Source organism: Chaetura pelagica, unplaced genomic scaffold, assembly GCF_000747805.2.
Source record: "Chaetura pelagica isolate M959 unplaced genomic scaffold, ChaPel_1.0 scaffold205, whole genome shotgun sequence".
Classification (NCBI taxonomy): domain Eukaryota; kingdom Metazoa; phylum Chordata; class Aves; order Apodiformes; family Apodidae; genus Chaetura; species Chaetura pelagica.
The window spans coordinates 1,179,236-1,198,672 of record NW_009953318.1 but is presented as its reverse complement, the minus strand read 5'-3'; the positions used below and the strand labels follow the sequence as shown (position 1 = coordinate 1,198,672).

The 19,437-nt window shown below is 37.2% G+C and overlaps 1 protein-coding gene across 1 annotated transcript in view; it reads left to right on the top strand.

The window, feature by feature from the left end:
• The window catches only part of RET (ret proto-oncogene), a 35,319-nt gene that overhangs the window by 11,931 nt on the left and 3,951 nt on the right, over positions 1–19,437 (top strand). The window contains exons 8-16 of the mRNA XM_009998130.1: positions 248–373; positions 1,159–1,269; positions 4,556–4,675; positions 6,211–6,467; positions 7,620–7,767; positions 11,268–11,375; positions 12,965–13,179; positions 13,283–13,405; positions 16,107–16,177. Coding sequence (XP_009996432.1) covers positions 248–373; positions 1,159–1,269; positions 4,556–4,675; positions 6,211–6,467; positions 7,620–7,767; positions 11,268–11,375; positions 12,965–13,179; positions 13,283–13,405; positions 16,107–16,177 — 1,279 coding nt within the window. The remainder of the gene's footprint in view (positions 1–247; positions 374–1,158; positions 1,270–4,555; positions 4,676–6,210; positions 6,468–7,619; positions 7,768–11,267; positions 11,376–12,964; positions 13,180–13,282; positions 13,406–16,106; positions 16,178–19,437) is intronic.

The window sequence follows — 19,437 nt, the reverse complement described above, 5'->3', positions numbered from 1 at the left end:
TTTCAAGCAAAGATAACTATGCCATCACGTTTATCTTGTATTTCACAGAAGAAAAACACCTGGACTCCTGGTTGTTATTTAAGTTTACAGATAAGTGTGTCAGTCAGTGTGCAGTCTTTCTCTCTTTTCTTCATATTTATTTCCCTACTATCTACCCATAAGAATAAAGTTTTGTATCTGATTTGAGCTGACTTGCTTGTGTATTTATCTCCCGTCCTGAACTGACAGCAAACACTCTTCCCAACAGTTTTGAAAACACAGGAGGACTGCCCTGACTCTTGTGCTGTGAGTAAGCACCGCGCTGAATGCGAAGAGTGTGGTGGCCTGGGAGTGCTAACAGGAAGATGCCAGTGGAGACAGGGAAGTGGAAAAGGTACCTTTCTGTTGTATGAAATTAAGCTTCAGTTTAGGCATAATTGTGCATTTTACTTCCATAGATACAAACTGATTTATTCTGGCTGGACAGTGGGTGTTGTAAACTACAGTGAAGTTGTCGCTAAAAAGATTAATCATAATACCCAAATGAAACATGCGCTAGGAAGGAAAATGCTGTTAAGTTGGATTGGTCATTCTTAATGTTGAACATGATGCATACAATGCAAGGTACTGAATTGGTTTTGCACCAGTATAACTGGAACAAGTTACTTAGGGCTTGCAAGATGATAATCTCTGCAATCATGAATTAGGTTTGGAACATGCCGATGAGCTTCTGAGCAGGCATGCCCCAGCTGACAGTGAGCACAGAAGCAGTGACTCTGCTGTCTCTCTTTTCTGTTGTCTGTAGCACAGATCTGATGGGTGACAGTACTCTTGACTCTTAGAGAACAACGCCTCTGTGTTGATGCTTTATCCCTTCAAACTGTATGAGTATCACAAATTCTTTTGGACTACTTGTACCTTAATATTCAAATATCTGTGAAATTGTGTAAGGCTGTAAAGGCACAATGCAGGAAATAGTGAAAACCAGATTCCTTCCAGTTGTTTTTAGCTGTTGTCTTGCCTGTTAATTCAGCAGATGGTATTTATAGATATTCACAAGTGTTTATTTTAAAAATAAAAGTGACCTGGTCTTTGTTGGATCAACGTGTGCACTAAGATGCAATCAGCTGTCCTTCAAAGCCTCCTGGTATTTTCAGCTCTCTGTTCCTGTGTTCACAGGCATCACCACAAACTATTCCACATGCACCCCGAATATCAAGACTTGTCCGGATGGCATCTGTGATGTGATTGAGAGCAAAGATATGGCTGTGTGTCCCCAGGACTGCACAAGTATGGAAGTGTTTTAGAATTGCCTTTTCCATGTCACTGTTGATTGCTGTTCAAGTTCCACTTTCTTGATCCCACATATTCTTATAAGCTCAGCATATTTACCATCTCTGCAGTTATAGCTGCATTTGAATCACACAAGAGAGTTAATACTGTGGGGACTAATCTTGTTCTTCTTGAAGCTAGTCAGCTGACATCTGTTGGCTGACAGTGATGGAAAGATAAGATTTTCTCACTATTTCTTATGCTGTTCCCCCTCTTAATTCACGGGTGGTGTTTTTCAGTGGAGGTATTTATAGGTTTTAGGCAAGTTAATGCTGTATTTCCAAACTTCAGCATACTATGATAGAAACCATGCCTACTTGAACTCAATTTTAAATAAATAAAAAGAAACAAATTTCAATTTAAAATGAATGTGCTTGGAAAGGATTATTTGGAGAAATGCACCTGGCCTTATTCGGCAGGTGACCATCAAGATAATCCAGTGCCTTATCTATTTGAAGATACAGGCAGAGGTTCATATGAGCAGCATTTATGAGAGAAGAACTGAAATGCATTTGTGTTTTTTCACTAATACATCTGCATTCCACTCACTCACTTGCTTATACCTGGTAATTCACAAATCACCCTGAAGTTATAAAGGATAGAATAAGTCTATTATACTTGAGTAACTTCAGTCTTCTATGAGATGGTACTTTCAAGTAGATCTGTTTATACAGAATTCAATATTTAATTCATGAATGAAGATATAGGTGTTTCTTGAATAATTCTTCTGGATCTGGCACTTTATACTCCAAGTTTTAAAGAAACTAGTATTTTCTTACAGGCCAGGACTTATATTCTGCCATAAAATGAATGAAGAGAGAGACATGTTTGTATTTCTGACATGCAAGAATGGGTTTGTGTATTGCAAATGGCTTTTATCAGAAAGATAATTATTTCACTGGAGTGCATAAAAACCAGTCCTTAAAGTGGCAGAGATGCTTGAAGTGAATGCAAGTAACTTTCTGAATAATCTGAAAAGAATTCTTTATTGGTAATAACTTGAATCAGATGTTGTTCTAAAAGTGGAAATATTTGTGCCAGAGCCTGCAATGTTAAAATATATAATGTGCAACATACGCAGCATCAGATGTTTTGCTTGACAGAAGCCTGAAAGAAACACTGTCTTATGATACAATAGAAGCAGGCAAGACAAGCCTACAAGGCGTTATGTATGCATTTTTAATGCTTGAGTTGGATAATTTTATACATGATTTGATGCAGTTCAGAACCTGGGCTGGTGCCCAAACTCAATATATTTACAGACAAAGAAATGAGTGTGTTTTGGGAGCTGAGAGGTAAAGGGAGTACAATTCTATCAACTTCTACTGGCAGAGGACATTTCTTTGGGAATGGCAAGTGATAAATAGAAAAGCCCCAGATGTTTTAAGATAAGCATATTCCTTAAGTACAGACAGTTGCTAAAATACTTATTTTTATATTCATCTGTCATTATGATGGCTATGTACTTGACTCCCAAAATTGCTTTCTCATGCTAACATTATGGATATTACATTCAGGGCACTCAGCTGAAACAACTGGTGCTGTAGCTGTGCCTATCAAATAGAGACAACCTAATTGCATTCTAAGCAAGATACTTTCTTGTAGTAACTAACTGCTTCAGGGCTGGTCTTAGTGTGCCAATCTAGTTAAACATTTGTAAATGCCTGATATTTGTAGGTTCCTCTAAACTTTGGCTTTTTGATAATAGAAAAGTATTCACTGCTTATGCTTCTACTTTGCATTGCATGTCTTAGTTTTCAGTGGTAGTTCAACATTGTATGCAGTTTTCTCCAGCAGCCAGTTTTTACTTTCTGAATTTCAGTGTGGTATGGGATATAAAAGGACACTGTTTTTTCTTTTTCCAAATGCTCTTGAAGCATGGAAATCTCCATACTTCTTCAAACAACAAGTGTCAGTATAGAGAGCAGTAACTCATGTAATTGAGTAGGTATGGGCTTTCTAGAAAAATGGTCAACATTGGTCTGTTTTGCTTAAAAAGTCAAGTGCCTGTTTCACTGCTTCTCAAAAAGGGTGTTTGCCTTCACATTGCCAAAAATATCCTCTTCTTCAATTTGTGTAGCACATCCAAAGAAGTGTAAAAGAAATAGTCATTCACTCTGCTATTGAATTAGATATGATGGAGCAAAATAAGTTGAACTAAAAGGAAGACTTTGTTGAAAATACCTTGTTCATCTTTTGAATCCCTTTATCATAGGGTTAATCATTTATTATATATTTAGTTGATATTTTTGAAAGTCAGCTAAACTTGCAGAATCTGATTGTTTTTTGCGTATAGAATGCTCTTTGTGATTGAAGGTGGTTTATGGATGACGAATGTCACAATTAAGGTGATTTTTATAATATGTGTGGGAAAAATGTTATTTAATTCAGCCATTCTGCATTAAGAACTCCTGCTTGAAATCCAGAGTAGTTCTGTATGAGTTGCTGCACTGTTTTTCTAATATTAAACAAACAATTTTTAGATTACAAAGGCTTCATTTTTTATCATTTACGTTTGGCGCTTAATCCTTTCACTAGACTATCCCATGGCATTTTACAGACTTGAATAAGTATTTTTATCTCCATTTGAAAATGGAACAAATGCTGTCTAGAACAGTATGCTGACTGTTCTAAGGTAAGTAGAAATTGACATCAGTACCAGAACAGAACTCAAGTCTGTAGACTGCTGGTCTATACCACTGACCTGTACATCATGCATAAAAAAAATGCCTAAGGCAATGGTACAGAGAAATGAAAATAAGTAGACTAGAGAAGATATTTTAGGGAGAATTTTAAGATGTAAGAAGACCCCACTGATACAGATCCATAATGCTTTATGAAGTAACTGAGTCAGGAAGGCCATGAGGCCATCATTTGAGGCAGATGTTTGGCATTAAATAATGGGAATCTATATAAGGTTTTAAGGGGTACAGGAAATTAAGGAAGTATCCCAACTAAGCAATGCCAAGTGAACCGTTATATTTTTATTATAGATACATTTTAATTCAGGTTTCCATAATGTGAATAACTGGTAATCATGGCAGTCCAAGTTCTCCTCATTTCAGGATGTCAGAAATTTTAGAATTTAGACTTTTCCTATTTCTCAGGAGCCCCTGTCATCGCTGCACTGTGCTGCCTTGCCCAATTTCAGATGCATACTAGGGTCAACCCACAGGAAACTTTGAGCTATTTTTTTTTCCTTTAACTACATGTGAGGATCATGCTTGTGTCTGTATTTGATTAGGTGGAAACATTATTGGTGGTCATGGGAAAGGCACTGGAAATCTTGGAATTAAGTCAGGACATGGGATTTGTTACTGCTTCCCAAGAGAAAACTGTTACTGTGAGAAAGATGATATCAGTGGTAAGTCTAAATATCTATGTACTGTTCTCGTATTAATCTTTGCCTCTGTATCTACCATCTGTGTGTATAAAACAATCTAAACTTACGGACATGTTAATAAGCAATATTTTTGGTCAGAGACTGCTAATATAAAATTAATTAGGAACTGACACATTGACTTATATTATGGAGCCTTAAAATTTCCTGAGGGGAATTACCTCTATCCGTGGATAAAGATTCTTTTTTGTCCATTACCACGACAGACAGACTGGTCGTCCTTTGATTTCCAGCAGCATTTGCATTTCAGTGAGACTTACCTTATATTTGCAAAGACAGCTGGGGAATTAGAATAATGACTTCTACTACTTCCAAGTAATTCTAGTCTCCTAAGCATTTCTGAAAATCTCAGCTTCAAAATGTCAGATAGAAGGCACCCATTGTGTTAGAAGTGGGTTACTCTTCTCGTTGACCTTTTTTAAATAGAAAAGCTCTACAAAGTTGTTTGAAAAAGATTGATGGGGATTAAATACTGTTTGGGTTGCTTGTTTTTATATATCTATAATATTACATATATATCTTATATATCTAAGATATAAATACATCTTACATATTATAAGATATATAATATTTTATATTATATATCTCAATTTACTCTTTCGAGTGAATTTTCTGTAGGCTTAAGATAAAAAAGAAGGAAGCATAAAGCTTCTTGGTTTGGGTTTTGGTTTTTTTTTCTAGAAGATACTGTGCTGTTTCTACTTATTTCTGAAGTGCAGCTTGCAGATGTAGCTACGTTAACTATGGGTCTAGAGTCAAGATTATCTGATGAACAATAGTATAAGGACTGAATTTGGATCTCTTAGTTTCTTCAGGAAGCAACTACCTACAAATGCTGTCTAGGGGCACATAAACCTAAAGAAACGTACTTTCCAAAGTAGAAGGGGAAGTAGAAAATGGGGAGGACAAAACTGCATATTACTTTAAAAGCAGTTGCAACATTAGGAAATGTTTTGAGAAATCATTGTTTTGTTAAATACAAAGCAAAAATAGTATAACTCTCTTTATAATCTAAAAAGTTGGAGAAAAATATTCTTTATTGTCTAACAAGAGACATAATGAATAAAATTCACATTCAAACAAGATTTTATTTGATGGGTTGAATGGCTCTAGCATAAACTGTTGTCCACAGGCAAAATGCAGTCACATGTCTACAGACAGATAAGTGGTATCAGAAGATGAATATATGGTAGGCTGGGTCTTAAAGAAGAGTGTCAGCACTAGCCTCTATAAAGATAAGGAATATGGGGTCAAGCTGCCTGTCCTTACATTTATACAGTTAGGCAAACAGCTGCTGGTGTCCAAAATAAAAAAGAATTGGTAGGTGCAGTGGGTATATTTTCAAAATGTCAAATTTCATTGAGAATTAACTGTTAGGTTTTCCTGGGTTTTTTAAATTATTTTGAGTTCTGTTTCTGTCACACCTGCGTGTGTTGCGCTGCCAAATCAGAAGTAGGAGACAACAAGCAAAGTTGTAAGAAACTCTTATTGGTCCACAGAGCAACTATGTGATGATGTGTGCAAGACTGTGATAGCAGGGGCAGTGCTGCTGTCCTTCATCATCTCCGTGCTGCTTTCTTCCTATTTCATCCATCGGTACCACAAGAATTCTCCAAAGCCACCTATTGCCTCTGCAGAAATGACGTTCCGACGCCCAGCCCAGCCCTACCCCATTAGTTATTCTTCCTCGAACGTCCGCCGGCCTTCTTTAGATTCCATGGAGAACCAGGTGTCTGTAGATACCTTTAAAATACCAGTAAGTCTGATGTCATTTTGCACACTCTTTTCTGTGTCTGACTTGTTCCTAAAGAATGTTGCTTATCCATGCAGTAAACATCACAGAAATGCAATCTATTAATAGATCTATCCAGTTCAAATAACTAAAACAGAAACTGTACAGGCAAGGAACTGAAGATACCATATCTTCTGTTTTTGTTGTGTTTTAATATGATGTAACATTTTAGGCCTGATTTGAGCCAATGCTTTTTTCTAAATGTAGCTGTACACTTAACAGTAATAGGATTTTACTTTGTGTAATTCAATAATAATAATGAGTAGGTTTGTAGTCCCTGTAATGAGCCATAGTATCACAACAAGGATAAGTTTGAAACAAAACAGGCAGTAGGTGTGAGTTTTCTCCACACTGTAAGGATTTTTGTCCAATCACACTGTCATACTTTTAATCTAGGTTTTCTGTGTTGAATCACATAGTATCAAGGATGCCTGTCACATGGTGTGTTTTCATGGACCTACATGGTAGACAAACATTGCTACCTTATATGATACAAGTGGCAACATCAAATCTATTTGGATATTAGATACCGAAGTCTTCTGTCCTGGTTTGAGCCAGGCTTCAAAATCTATTTGGATATTAGATACCGAAGTCTTCACAGACCTTGTGCTCTGTGTGCTGTAATTTCTTGTCTGGTTTGTACATCTGCCATCATTTAGCAAACATAAGGCTTAATAACACTAATTTCATAAGAGGAGGATTGCTGTGTCTGATGAACTGTTATGAACTTATGCAGTGAATAAAACTGATTTATTTCTGTGTGAAGACTAAGGTCACATATTCATAGCTGTTCTGAAAGCAAGCATTTATCCTGTCACTGTGTTTCGTTTGTATTCAATTTCCCAGACCTGTAACTATAATCCATTATCCACAGACTACCTATACAACCTGCTTTGTAGCAGGTGATTTCAAAGTAACAGAAAAATACTTTCCAAATACCTAGGGATTCAGAAGCTTTTGTAGGAATACACTGATACCTATGAAAAGAGCAACCAAACATTGTACAGCAAACTACCTATTCCTGAAAAATCTTTTCTCTTTGAACACTAATGCTTCGGGTGCAGCTAGCCACTCCTTTCTTGCTTTGTCTTACAAGGTTCCTTTTCTCTCCTGCAGGAAGATCCAAAGTGGGAATTCCCTCGGAAGAACCTGGTTCTGGGCAAGACTCTCGGAGAAGGAGAATTTGGAAAGGTCGTTAAGGCTACAGCATTCCGACTCAAGGGAAGAGCTGGCTATACCACTGTGGCAGTGAAAATGCTAAAAGGTACATTCACAGCTGGGTCTGAAATGATGCAAAAACTGTTAGTTGTAGCCCCTGAATGGATTTTAAGAGGGGCTAGCATGAAAGTAAAAATCAACCATTGTCACAGCTTCCACTTTTTTTCCAGCATACTGTTATATTCTGACAACACTTCCTACTTTAGGAACTAGTATCACATTGATCCAAATAAGTAATTTTCCACAAGTTCTAATTCATGATGTGCAAGAAGCCTCTGACTTAACATAGCCAATGTATTTCATCCATTTGGCTTTGAGGGAAATATTGCAAGGGCTTGTTAGAGATTTCTGGTTTTTTTTCCCTCTACACCATTTTCTTTGGCAAAACTTTTCAAATAGAACATGTTATAATCATGTCAAGAGACGTAATAGACCTATTAAGTTACTTTTCTGTTGAATTCCATCACTTTTATGCTTTCTGACCTGCTTTTCAATTACTAGGAGCTCTGGCAAACTGGTTTGAATAGCCCAGTGCTGTCTCCTGGTGTTCAGATTCCCCTAAAACTTTAAAGCTAGAGGGGAAAACAAGTATGCCTAGATAATGTTGAGATGATAATGTGACACCTTCAACACTTGTCCCCGCCTGTTGATGGTTTTCAGCCCCAAATACACCTGCTTCTTTTTCATATAGAAAAAGAATTGTACTGAAGAAAAACATGAAGAAATTTAATATTTTTTGCTTGATCTCTAAAGCAGAAAGTCTCCTGCATTAGTGTACATTTCAGGTGTAAGCTGCTGTAATGTGGCTTTTGCCACCTTTGCTGCTATATACTAGTGTAGTTTTCATTTATCTAATGTCTGAGCCTGGTTTCTAATGACTTCACTAGACATGCAATGATAGTGAAGGAGATAAGTGGAAATACTTGAACCAGCTCCTTCAGGACACTTATTCACCATAGCCTGAAAAATAAAATAGATATGAAAACTCTTGTCCTTCTCTCCCATCTTTTGTACTAATGCTGATGTGAATGTAGTCCCTACATATCAGGCACCTAGGAATCTGTGAGACAAAGAAATGAAACAAGCTTCAGAATGACTAACGGGTGGAAGAAGATTGCTTTAGCCAGGCTGCCAGCTATAGCAGAATGACCTCAACCATTCGCTGCTGCTTCTAAGTAAAACAAAATGTTATACTACTTACTACCATGTCTATTATATGCAAGGTTGTGTTTCTTAAAAAAAGACCGAACAACATGTCTGCTGCTGCTTGAGAGCAAAGATGCTGCACATCCCATCATTTTACCAAAGAAAGAAAGGCCTTATAAAGAGCTTGCCTGCATTGCAAGAGGTTCAGAGGACAATAGTTCATATAGAGTAAATCTAGGACCTAAGTAGTTTCAGAAGTGAAGACTATTTAAGCATTACCCATAATACTCAAGTAATGACCTGTATATCATTATAAATAGAACAGTATTAGTAATACTTGTTTGTGCACTTAGTGTCACTGATTTTCTAGCACATTTTCATCAACAACATGTGCCTGAATTAAAATTCCAAGACATAGTAGTAAAATGTTGCTTTTCGTTACAGATATAACGTTCAGCTTTTCCTAGCTATTATGAAGGAAAGAACTGACAGAATTGATAATGCAAAAGAGTAATCCTTTATTTTAAGCACTTTATTTTAATAAATTGATCTGACATTTACAGTAATACTTCAGCCTGTAATGAATCCCTTTGTAATGCAAATTACATTGCAGATGATCACCTAAATGCATGTCATTCTGCAAACACTGATCTGTTTTTACCCGTGTCACTTTACTATTAACATGTGACAACTCAAGTTTCAGAAACATTGTGTTAGTCCACTGTGGTCTTTATAATTCTGTAAGGAAGTATGAAGGACAGTTGTTTTGGATCAGGGAACATCACCCATTCTTCCGCTGTAACAGATGCTAAGGGGCTAGTTTGTCAAATTATTAGGGACTCTACACTGCCTGATCTTCCAAGAGAGAAGGGTATGTATACCACCATGTTAATGGAGAAAGCCTCCTCCTTATTGCATACCAGCTCTCTCCTGCCTGAGCTGTGCACATGGCACAATCTGTGGTTAAGAGCAGACATGGGTAGGAAACAAGGAACAGCAAGTAATTAGCTGAGCCAAAATAGTATTGGAGCTATGGGTGGATGTTTAAAGGAACGGACAGATATTTTTTTCAGCCCACTTTGCTCATATGAATTAAATCTGACCTTCTGCATGATACAAATGCCCCTATTACAATAAAATGAAAGGGGGAAACACCAGCCAATCAATAAATAGACATTATTCACAGTTTGTAAAAAACAATCTTCAGAGCTAATTGTCTCCATTTGTGCACTATCAAATTATTTTTTCCAGAAGACAAACAGGCATGGTACGTGGAGAATTTTGTTCTGCTCTTGCACATAGTACACACTTCCAGAGCTAGACTTTCTCATTGTGTTGGTTATATTTTTGTTTTACATAAATATACATATTTTTGTAGTCCCTGTCAGTAGTGAGAAACTAGCTGATGCTGCACTCCCTGGGATAGCAGACTCTTAAGTATGAGTGAAGGGTCAGATGATAAGATAATATACAGTAGATACAAACATACCATAGAACAGAATAAAACATTATCATGAACAGGGAAAAGTATTAGCACACACTTTTTAAACAGATGTGTAATAATACTTGCTCATAATAGCTGTGTCAGAACTATCCAGGCAGGTTCTGTGTGTCAGATTATGAATAAGGTAGAAAAAGGGTTATTTCTGACCTATGGTATCTTTATGATGGAAGGTCTTCAAGCCCCAGTGCATTCAAAGAGGCAGCTTGTTAGTCAGAAGAATTCTGCAAAAACAAAATGTTTGAAAGGCTGAGAAAGTCTCCAGGGGCTATATATTGTTTTACAATTCCTACTGACATCAGTGAACTCTGCATACCTGCGTCCCCATAAAATCAATCTGAACTGTGTGTTTAGCTTCTGAACTCTAAATCTAGATGTGTGCTACAACTGTGAGCCAGTAGATTAGTAGATTTTTATTCCATCAGAAATTATATTTATGAGGAGGACTGTATCCTGGGAGTTAACTGAGTCTTTTGTGTTTGATCAGCATATAATCCTGGCTATCATTTTGCTTCTGAAGCTTTGATTGCACTGATTCACCCAAAAAAGTTGCTTTAAAAAACTAGAAAAGGCCTGTAATAATTTCATGGCATCTTCAAGACATGACAGGCTTAGCTGCTGATTCTTGGCTGACCTCTTTCTGTAGTCATTTGTATCAGTGCAGAGTGATGACTAGAGCAGGTTCCCAAGCCAGAACAGCAGCAGTCCCATTTACTTGGTTCTAACATGAGTGACTGCAAGACTCTGGAGATGTGGACGTTTCTGTGGGGAGGTACAAAATTTTCCAACCTCTTGCTAATTCCAGGGGAAATGGTTGATTTCCTACTTCAAGCAATACATAGAGAATTCTTGAGTCATGCTTTCCTAACCACAACTGTCTGTTTGGACACTTTCTGCAGAAAATGCTTCCCAGAGTGAGCTGCGAGATCTACTTTCAGAGTTCAACCTTTTGAAACAGGTGAACCATCCTCATGTCATCAAACTTTATGGAGCCTGCAGTCAAGATGGTAAATATTCAAAGCTTGTTACTGAGATGAAAACATTAAACAAGGAAATAAAGTGCAGTCCATTGATAGGTTTCAATCATTGCTTAATAATTGCTGAGCACCATTTAGTTTTGCTGCTGGCTGAAAAAATGAGGGGCATATGAGAAAAGCAATGTTTAAAGGGAAGGGATAATGCTAATACAGTGTAACTAAGAATGTGTCCTGTGGTTTTCTTCAATACACCTTCTGAATCTGAAGCCATTTTGAATTTGACCAATCTATTACCAGTGCTCTTCCAATCAACATATATTTTTATATTCTTTTGAGGCTCAGAAAGTATTTTAAAATATGGGTTATATTTAAAATTTAATGAGGTTTTCATAATTGTTATTATTTATACAAAAACAATGCTTTGAGGCCAGAGTCAGGGAGTGAGAGCTCCCTTTGAGGGGAAAAAAATAATAAAATCAAACAAACAAACCCAACAAAAACCCCAAACAAAACGAACAATAACAAAAAACCCAACAAACCACCAACAAAAAATACAGCTGCAGATCCTTTTGTTAAATTAGAGCTGTATAGTTAGATTTATACTCAGTTCTACTCCTTTGTCTCAAAACTATTGTCTCCGTCTTGTGAAATATTTGCTACAAGCCAGAGTCATTGAAAAGTATATTTGAAGAGAGAAAATTTTCAGACACATGTATTAACTAACTGCTAATGTAGCAAATTTTGATTGTTGTGTATAGGAATTGATCTGAATAATTCCTCTTCATGTTAAATGGACATCTGTAATTATGCAACCTGAAATCACCGTATTAATGTTGCAACCTTGGGCAAAGGCCTGCCTTCTTTGCCCACCCAGTTCTGTTGCAAGTGGCACTTCTAGTTGTAGAGAGAGAATAGAATTCAGGGCTGAGTCATCTCCAAGTCTTAGGTAATGAACCAGTGGGGTGGGATTTTTTATTCTTTTCAATACAATTTATTTTTTTATTCCAGAGGAAGTGAATTGTTCCTGAGTCACAGGCTTTTAATAAATATCAAGATAATTCATTAGTGTATGGGGTGGGAGGGTGTTGATGCAGCAGACAAATGTATTTAGCATTAAAGCACTGAGTGGATATAATTGATGTGGGTAATAGGGAGGAGAAACTAACAGATTGAAATGTCAGTGTTTCTAAGTGCTCTGGAAAGGCACGTTAAATACAACACTGGAATTAGCAGATGATTTATGAGCTCAGTATCACACACTCCACAGAAGTATTTTAATTTATTTTTTTTTAAAGTTTCTCTAAGTTAGGCTGCTTTACAGATCTGATTTGTAAGAAGGGTGTCTCTTTTTTAGTCTCAAATTTTCTAGAAAAGGGAATATAAGCAAGAGCCTGAATTCTGCTTTGATTTAGGCTGAAACTCACTCACTTTGTATAGAGGATGTAGGCTAAAAATATTATGTGATTCCCTGGCTGACTCAGTGCTTCTTACATAAAGGGCAGAGGTGTCTGGAGCCCCTGACTGTTCAAAAAAGTATGTTGACTAGAAGAGACCCTTTTTGGGGGAGGGGGAGAAAAGGTTATCTGTTAATAGTTTACTTATCAGTGTGTTTGTTTCAGGCCCACTCTACTTAATCGTGGAATATGCTAAATACGGCTCCTTGCGCAGTTTTCTCAGGGAAAGTCGGAAAGTTGGACCAAGCTACGTGGGTAGTGATGGGAACAGAAATTCAAGTTACTTGGACAACCCTGATGAGAGAGCCTTAACAATGGGAGATCTGATATCGTTTGCATGGCAGATATCCCGAGGAATGCAGTACCTTGCAGAAATGAAGGTAGGGCAGCATAACATCGAGCATGTCCTTGGGATAGATGGACATGTCAGCAGTCGGTTCCTCCACAAGAAGCATTAATGCTGTTGTTGGTTTCTTCCAAAAGCTTGTCCATCGGGATTTAGCAGCCAGAAACGTCCTGGTGGCAGAAGGACGCAAAATGAAGATTTCTGATTTTGGCCTCTCCCGTGATGTATATGAAGAAGATTCATATGTCAAGAGGAGCAAGGTACCCTGCATATTAAAAACAGCAGTGGGAATTATCACCTAAGAAAGAGAATTAATTTATACTGCAGGGCTTGAGCACGGGAGAAAATATAATACTTATTTTGTATTCACTTAGAATTATTATCTATTTTAAAGAAATAAAAATGAAGCAAAATTATGGTCTTAAATCAGTGGGACAGTCATGTGTAAATGCTTTAATAATATTTGAGTCACCTTGACCTCCTCTGCCTCTTTTTGTTGACTCATCAACAAACCCAATTTATTTCTAATATGTAAAAATTAGTAAAAATAAAAGAAACATCTCTATGATGATTAAGGCTTTGGAGCACCTGACATGCAAGGAGAGGCTGATAGAGCTGGGTTTGTTTAGCCTGGAGGAAAGAGAGTTCATGGCCATCTTACTGATGTGTAGAAATATCTGATGGGAGGGAATGAAGCCAACAGAGCCAGTATGTGCAGCTCTTTTAAATATGAGAAGTTTCTTTTAAAGAGAAGACAAACCTTTTTAACCGTAACAGTGATTGAACAGTGTAACAGGCTGCAGAGATTCCCTGTTTCTGGAGATATTCAAAAGATGGCTAGAAATGGTCTCAAGAAACCCACCATGGTTGACCCTGCTCTGAGCAGAGGGGTGAGGACCCTGCCCACCTGAGCGATTCTGTGAAAAGTTTCAAGACAACATGAAAACAGTGGGATGAAATCTGCCTGTTTTTAAAAGCAATATGCCAGGTAGTCTAATAAATGACTTCTTAAGGCTAGAGAGCTCAAGAAAGATGCTTAAGATTAGCATGTGTTTTGTTAATGTAAATACAGAAAAATGACACTTTTTTTCATTGCAAAAGCTTTTAGCTATTACACCGTTTACAGCCAGAGTGCAGCCCATTTTTAAAAGAGATGGGCCCTATCATTTATCCAGGTCCACATCACACTGCTTGAAAACATAAGCAACAAAAAAGCCTCCATTTTTTTCTCTGACTCTTCCTATTTATAATAAAAAATATAAACAAAAAAATCCCAGAGTTGAAAAAAATGCAATTTCTATAAAGATCCTAATTTCAGGAATTATTATTTCTATGCAGAAGCCTTGAGGCAAAGGCCTTCTACAAGTACTTCCAAATGTATGAAAGGTACCAAACCTTAATCAAAATGGAGTATCACAGGCTGAGGCAGATGAGGAGCTAATGGTACCTGCCTGCCTGAGGTTATTTAGAGCAGTTCTCAGATCTCTTTTGCCTGCCAGAGTAAATTATTGTCAGGTGCCTCTCAGTCTCACAGCAGGAGTCAGCACTTGGTAACGTTTCACCTCTGCAACCTTGTGCCAAGGAAAACTGATGCAAATATGACTCGTTGAGTCACATCACTACTCCCTTGAAAAGGAATGCTCAGGCATTACAACTTTGAGACTGAGAAGATACATTAAGGCTTGTAATTTATTTATTCTTGTGAAAAAAAACATAGTGCCAAATATAGCAGGCCAAGTCCTGCTTTCTCCCTGTTTGCATCCACCTGTCACTGACACTAGCAGAAGCTGAGCAAGTCAGTCCTAGGCCAGGCTGTGACATTCACTAGCACTGCTTTCTGTTGACTGTCTAAGATAGGCAGTGTTGGTTCAGTTCCCTCTATGACGTAATCTGAAAGAGCTGCCAACAGAATTCTTTGCATGTAAGAATTATACAATTTTATGAAGATTTCTATAAATACTGTGAATTTTCATTTTAGCTTTCCCTGTTTGCTCAGGCCAGTTTGTGGGAATGTTTCATAAGTCAAAATAAGTTTGGAAGAAAAAAAACCAACATCTTTTAGAATACAGGATCAAATGTAAAAGGGGTCTGCCATCTCCATTAGCTATCTTCTGATGTGTGTTTCACATTGATCTGTACCAGTGGCTCTGTATGTTAAGAATGATGGATTCACAGAAATGCGTTTTCATTTTATTTGGTGCAGTGTTGATGTACTTAATGGATAATTTCTCTTCTGAGACATTCACCACGATGATGTTGTTCAGAGCCTAACATGCATCTGTCTGATGGCACAGGGAAAAGAAAAACAGAGAGGGAGGATAAGTTTCAAACCCTGCTAAAACATTTGTTGCATACATACTTGAATGTCCTGAGAACAAGTAGGGGTTTTGTCAAGGTAGATTTTCATTAGTATCTCGGGAGATTTCTCAGATTTTATCACTTAATTTCTTTCAGTGGAAAATATGAAACTGTAGATTCAGTTTAGTAACCAGGTACAGTTCTGAAACCAAAAGTATCTTAAGACCTAGATGTTTCCATTTGTACATCATCCCTGATATAAATGAGATAGCTCTTCCTCTTTAATCATAATTCCCAATCACTTTTGCATTTTTACACCTTCCAAAAGCAATGGGGAGGCAGACATTCATGTTTGAATTTAACTCCTTGGATTAAGGTCTTTGGTAAGGGTAGAGCTGAGTTTATCTGACTTAAACTAGTGACTATCTGGAAGAAAAAACCACAATACTTTATTGTAAGTAATTAGATTACTGAAGTGTGTGGAATGAAATGAACAAGTTTTATAAAAAATTCCCAGTATTTTTCTTATGCAATGCCAAATCATTAAATCCATTGAGCATGGATAGAGTATCTGTTTCAGTTTTCAGGATAAATAACTTGGGTTTTCACTTAGAAACTTAATTTTCTGATGAGTAATTACACCATTGCTCTTTTTCCTCTTAGGGTCGAATACCTGTTAAATGGATGGCCATAGAGTCTCTATTTGATCATATCTATACAACACAAAGTGATGTGTAAGTGTAAATTCTTGCATTCTTTATGGTTTATATGTTTGTTTACGGAGATGAGGGAGGAAGCACAACAAGGTACATAGTAACCTAAGCTATTGCTCTTACAAATAGACATGAAGAACAGCCTGGATGGCAACATCAGCTGGCAATAATACACAAGATTTTTGCTGTTGAATTAAGTGTGAATAAAAGATGATCAGAGGATAATTTCTGTTGAAATCGACAGGGGTTGGATCTGTTCATGTGACATGTTTGCCTTTGAATATATAGACACAAATTGTTAGTCTTTGCTAAAGATTATGGTCATATGCAAACTTCCCACTTCGTGTTCATCACTTGTCTGTAACACTTGGCTGGCAGGTAAGGGACAGGGTGGGGAAAAAGTGAAAAAGATTTTAATGCCTGGCCTCACTGCTACTGAAATCAATTACAAATGTCCAAGTAATTTTAATGACAGCCAGTTCAGACCTTAGGGGAACAGCTTTGTTCTAGTGCCAAGAGGCAAGTTCATTTGCATGATTAGGGAAACAGAGATCCTAAAAATGGATATGCTCCTTCCCTGCTGGTTATGGTTAGGTGGCAGAGCAACCACAGATAAGCTGTTATCACATGTGATGAGCAGAGAGCCAGACAGAGGAGTGTTCATATACATTTAACTCAGGATCAGATACTTTAATTTCTTTCTCTCTGGGATGAATGATGTTTGTGACTAGTCACCACGAAGACACTGTAAAACTAAGAATTATTTATTTAGGAGGAAAAACTCTAAGGGACTGCAAAAGCAGCAATATTTATGCTTGCTTTTCTGCTAGGTAGCATTTTGTTACCCTCCAAGTCTCCCTTGAAAGAGAATCTGATTAAAATAGTGTTTTCATTAAACTGAAAGGGAGTAAAACATGCCAATCTCAATGACATTTCACTTTGGCAGAAAACACTTGGACAATAGCAGTACGTGCAAATAGGAACCTTTTGATTTGTACTTCTAAAATTATCTGCATTCAATTTTTACTCTTCTATCTGCAGGTCACAGCAGTTTTAGTTAAGTAAAATATTTTCCTTGCCTTGGAAGTTCCTTTAACAATACATTTCCCAAATACTTTGATTTGATTTGTTTTACTTGGAGTAAGAACAGAAAAAAGATTGTGGTGATTCTTGGGAGAATGTCACTTTTACTTAAGTCTGGTTACAGGTTCCCCTGGCTCTCTTTTTCTCTTCCTCAGAGTATCCATTGCGTTGACCTGCTTCTCTACAGTGACTTTTTTTCCCAGAGAATTGTTACAATAATTTTAGAAAGCTCTTAATTTATGTTTAATTCCTTCGTTTTCTATAAGAGATTTGTCACTGTGGTTTGGAGACAGAGAGATTGTATAACTGCCTCCCCTTTCATTGTTTATTATCTTCTGGATCCAGTATCATTCCTCCCTGCTTGTTTTCCTGATGGCCTGCTATTAAGCCCAGGAACCCCATTTCTTGTAGACATGACATTGCCCTGGGCAGCTTGCTGCTGCTGTGCAGCTTTACTGTTTCCCTGATCTGGATCAGCATTTCCACATAAAGCCATGCTGATTTACCAGCTTTCTTGAGGATGCGCCCATTACTCGGAACAGAGCGCTGCTCTGTGCTTTGTAGGCCCACTTCAGCACAATGGCATAAAGGGTCTAAATACCTGGAACATTTACTCTCAGTGCCTTTGACTCACTGGCGAGGTGACCTTCACTGTTCATGTCACTATACATGGAGTAATCAAAGTGTTCATAGCAGCTCCCGATTTGGCCAGGTCCCTAGGGAGCAGTACTGAGACACACAGCTGCAAAGCAAACCCTCTCCAGTGCTATGTTCCACGCATGCCATTCCAACAGCAGCAAACTTACAAATTATAAGTACTGTTTTGCATCACTGATAATTATTTTAGATAATTACAGTCACTGAAAACATTATGGATATTATTCATTGTTTGTAGTGGTGCAGTTATATTTTAGGCAAACATATTTATTACTATACTCAACAACCATTTCAATATGCTCTTTTTCTGATGCTCTGTTTCTATTTTCCAACCTCTTCCTTCTAAAGCCTCTCTATATAGTTAGTGGTTAGCATATATAGTTAGTGGTTAGCAGTGCTTAATAGCAATACCACTTGCCAGCATATACAAAATCCCTTTTTGCTTCAAAGGTCAATGACATCAGTGGAAAGCTGGCCTACTGTCACCCTCTTCACATCTTCCCTGGCTTTTTCTGATCACATTTTTGTTCAGCAATAAACAGCACAATGCGAATTTTTTTACCTTCCATTTCTCTTCCCATAGTACTTAACCTGTATAATGATTTGAAAGCACTTCAGCATCCTATTCCAATATGCCCATTTACTAAACAACTTCTAATTAAGAAATTATTAATCTCATCCCTTCTTCCATATTCTGTAAAATTCTTCTTAAGCAGAAGAGGTGGATTTTAAAAACAAAACCTGCCATGCTACAAAGTTTATTTGAATTAATCATGCACAGAATTGTAACCTGAAGGCAGTGCATAATTGGCTTCAAAAAGGGTACAAGAAGGTATATTAATAAAGTATATGAAAATGCTATAAATATTCATTAGCTTTCAAGAATATGCCAGAGTGATTAAAAATTAATTCAGTGAGTGGTGTCGGGGAGAAAAATAGCAGCCTACCACTTAGAACAGCATGAGATTCACTTCAGCTGCTCTGCCCATTTTAAAAGCTTTATTGCTGGACTTTTGGGGTTACCACTGTTCTTCAAAATGTGATAAGCACAGGTGGAATGTAGTCAGACAGGAGGTGAGGTTTGCAGTAATACTTTGAGATGGAATTTTCAAATGAATTAAACTCTGCTGTTTGTTCTGGCATTAGGTGTGTAACACTTCCTAAAATCTTAATAAAAATAGATTTTTCACAGAAATTACCCAGTGATGAGAGCATAAAAGCTAACATTTTTCATAAATTATATGTAATTTTGCTTCCAGATGCATCCCATGATGCATCCTTTGGGTGAAACAGTGTTCGGTGGTTTCCTTCATTTTGAACATCCAAATTTTGGCAGTTGAGCAGATTCAGAGTAATTTGCAGCGTCTTTGTTTCTCAAAAAAGCTTTCCACTAACGAACAAAAAACATTTTTGCTTCTCTTCTCCTGCCCTGCCTTCCAAAAATGGACTAATTTAATCTTATCTAAATATTCCCATTCCATTGAGCAATCTCCTTTTGTTCTAGCTTGTCAATAAAGTAGGTCAAAAACATCACCATTTCT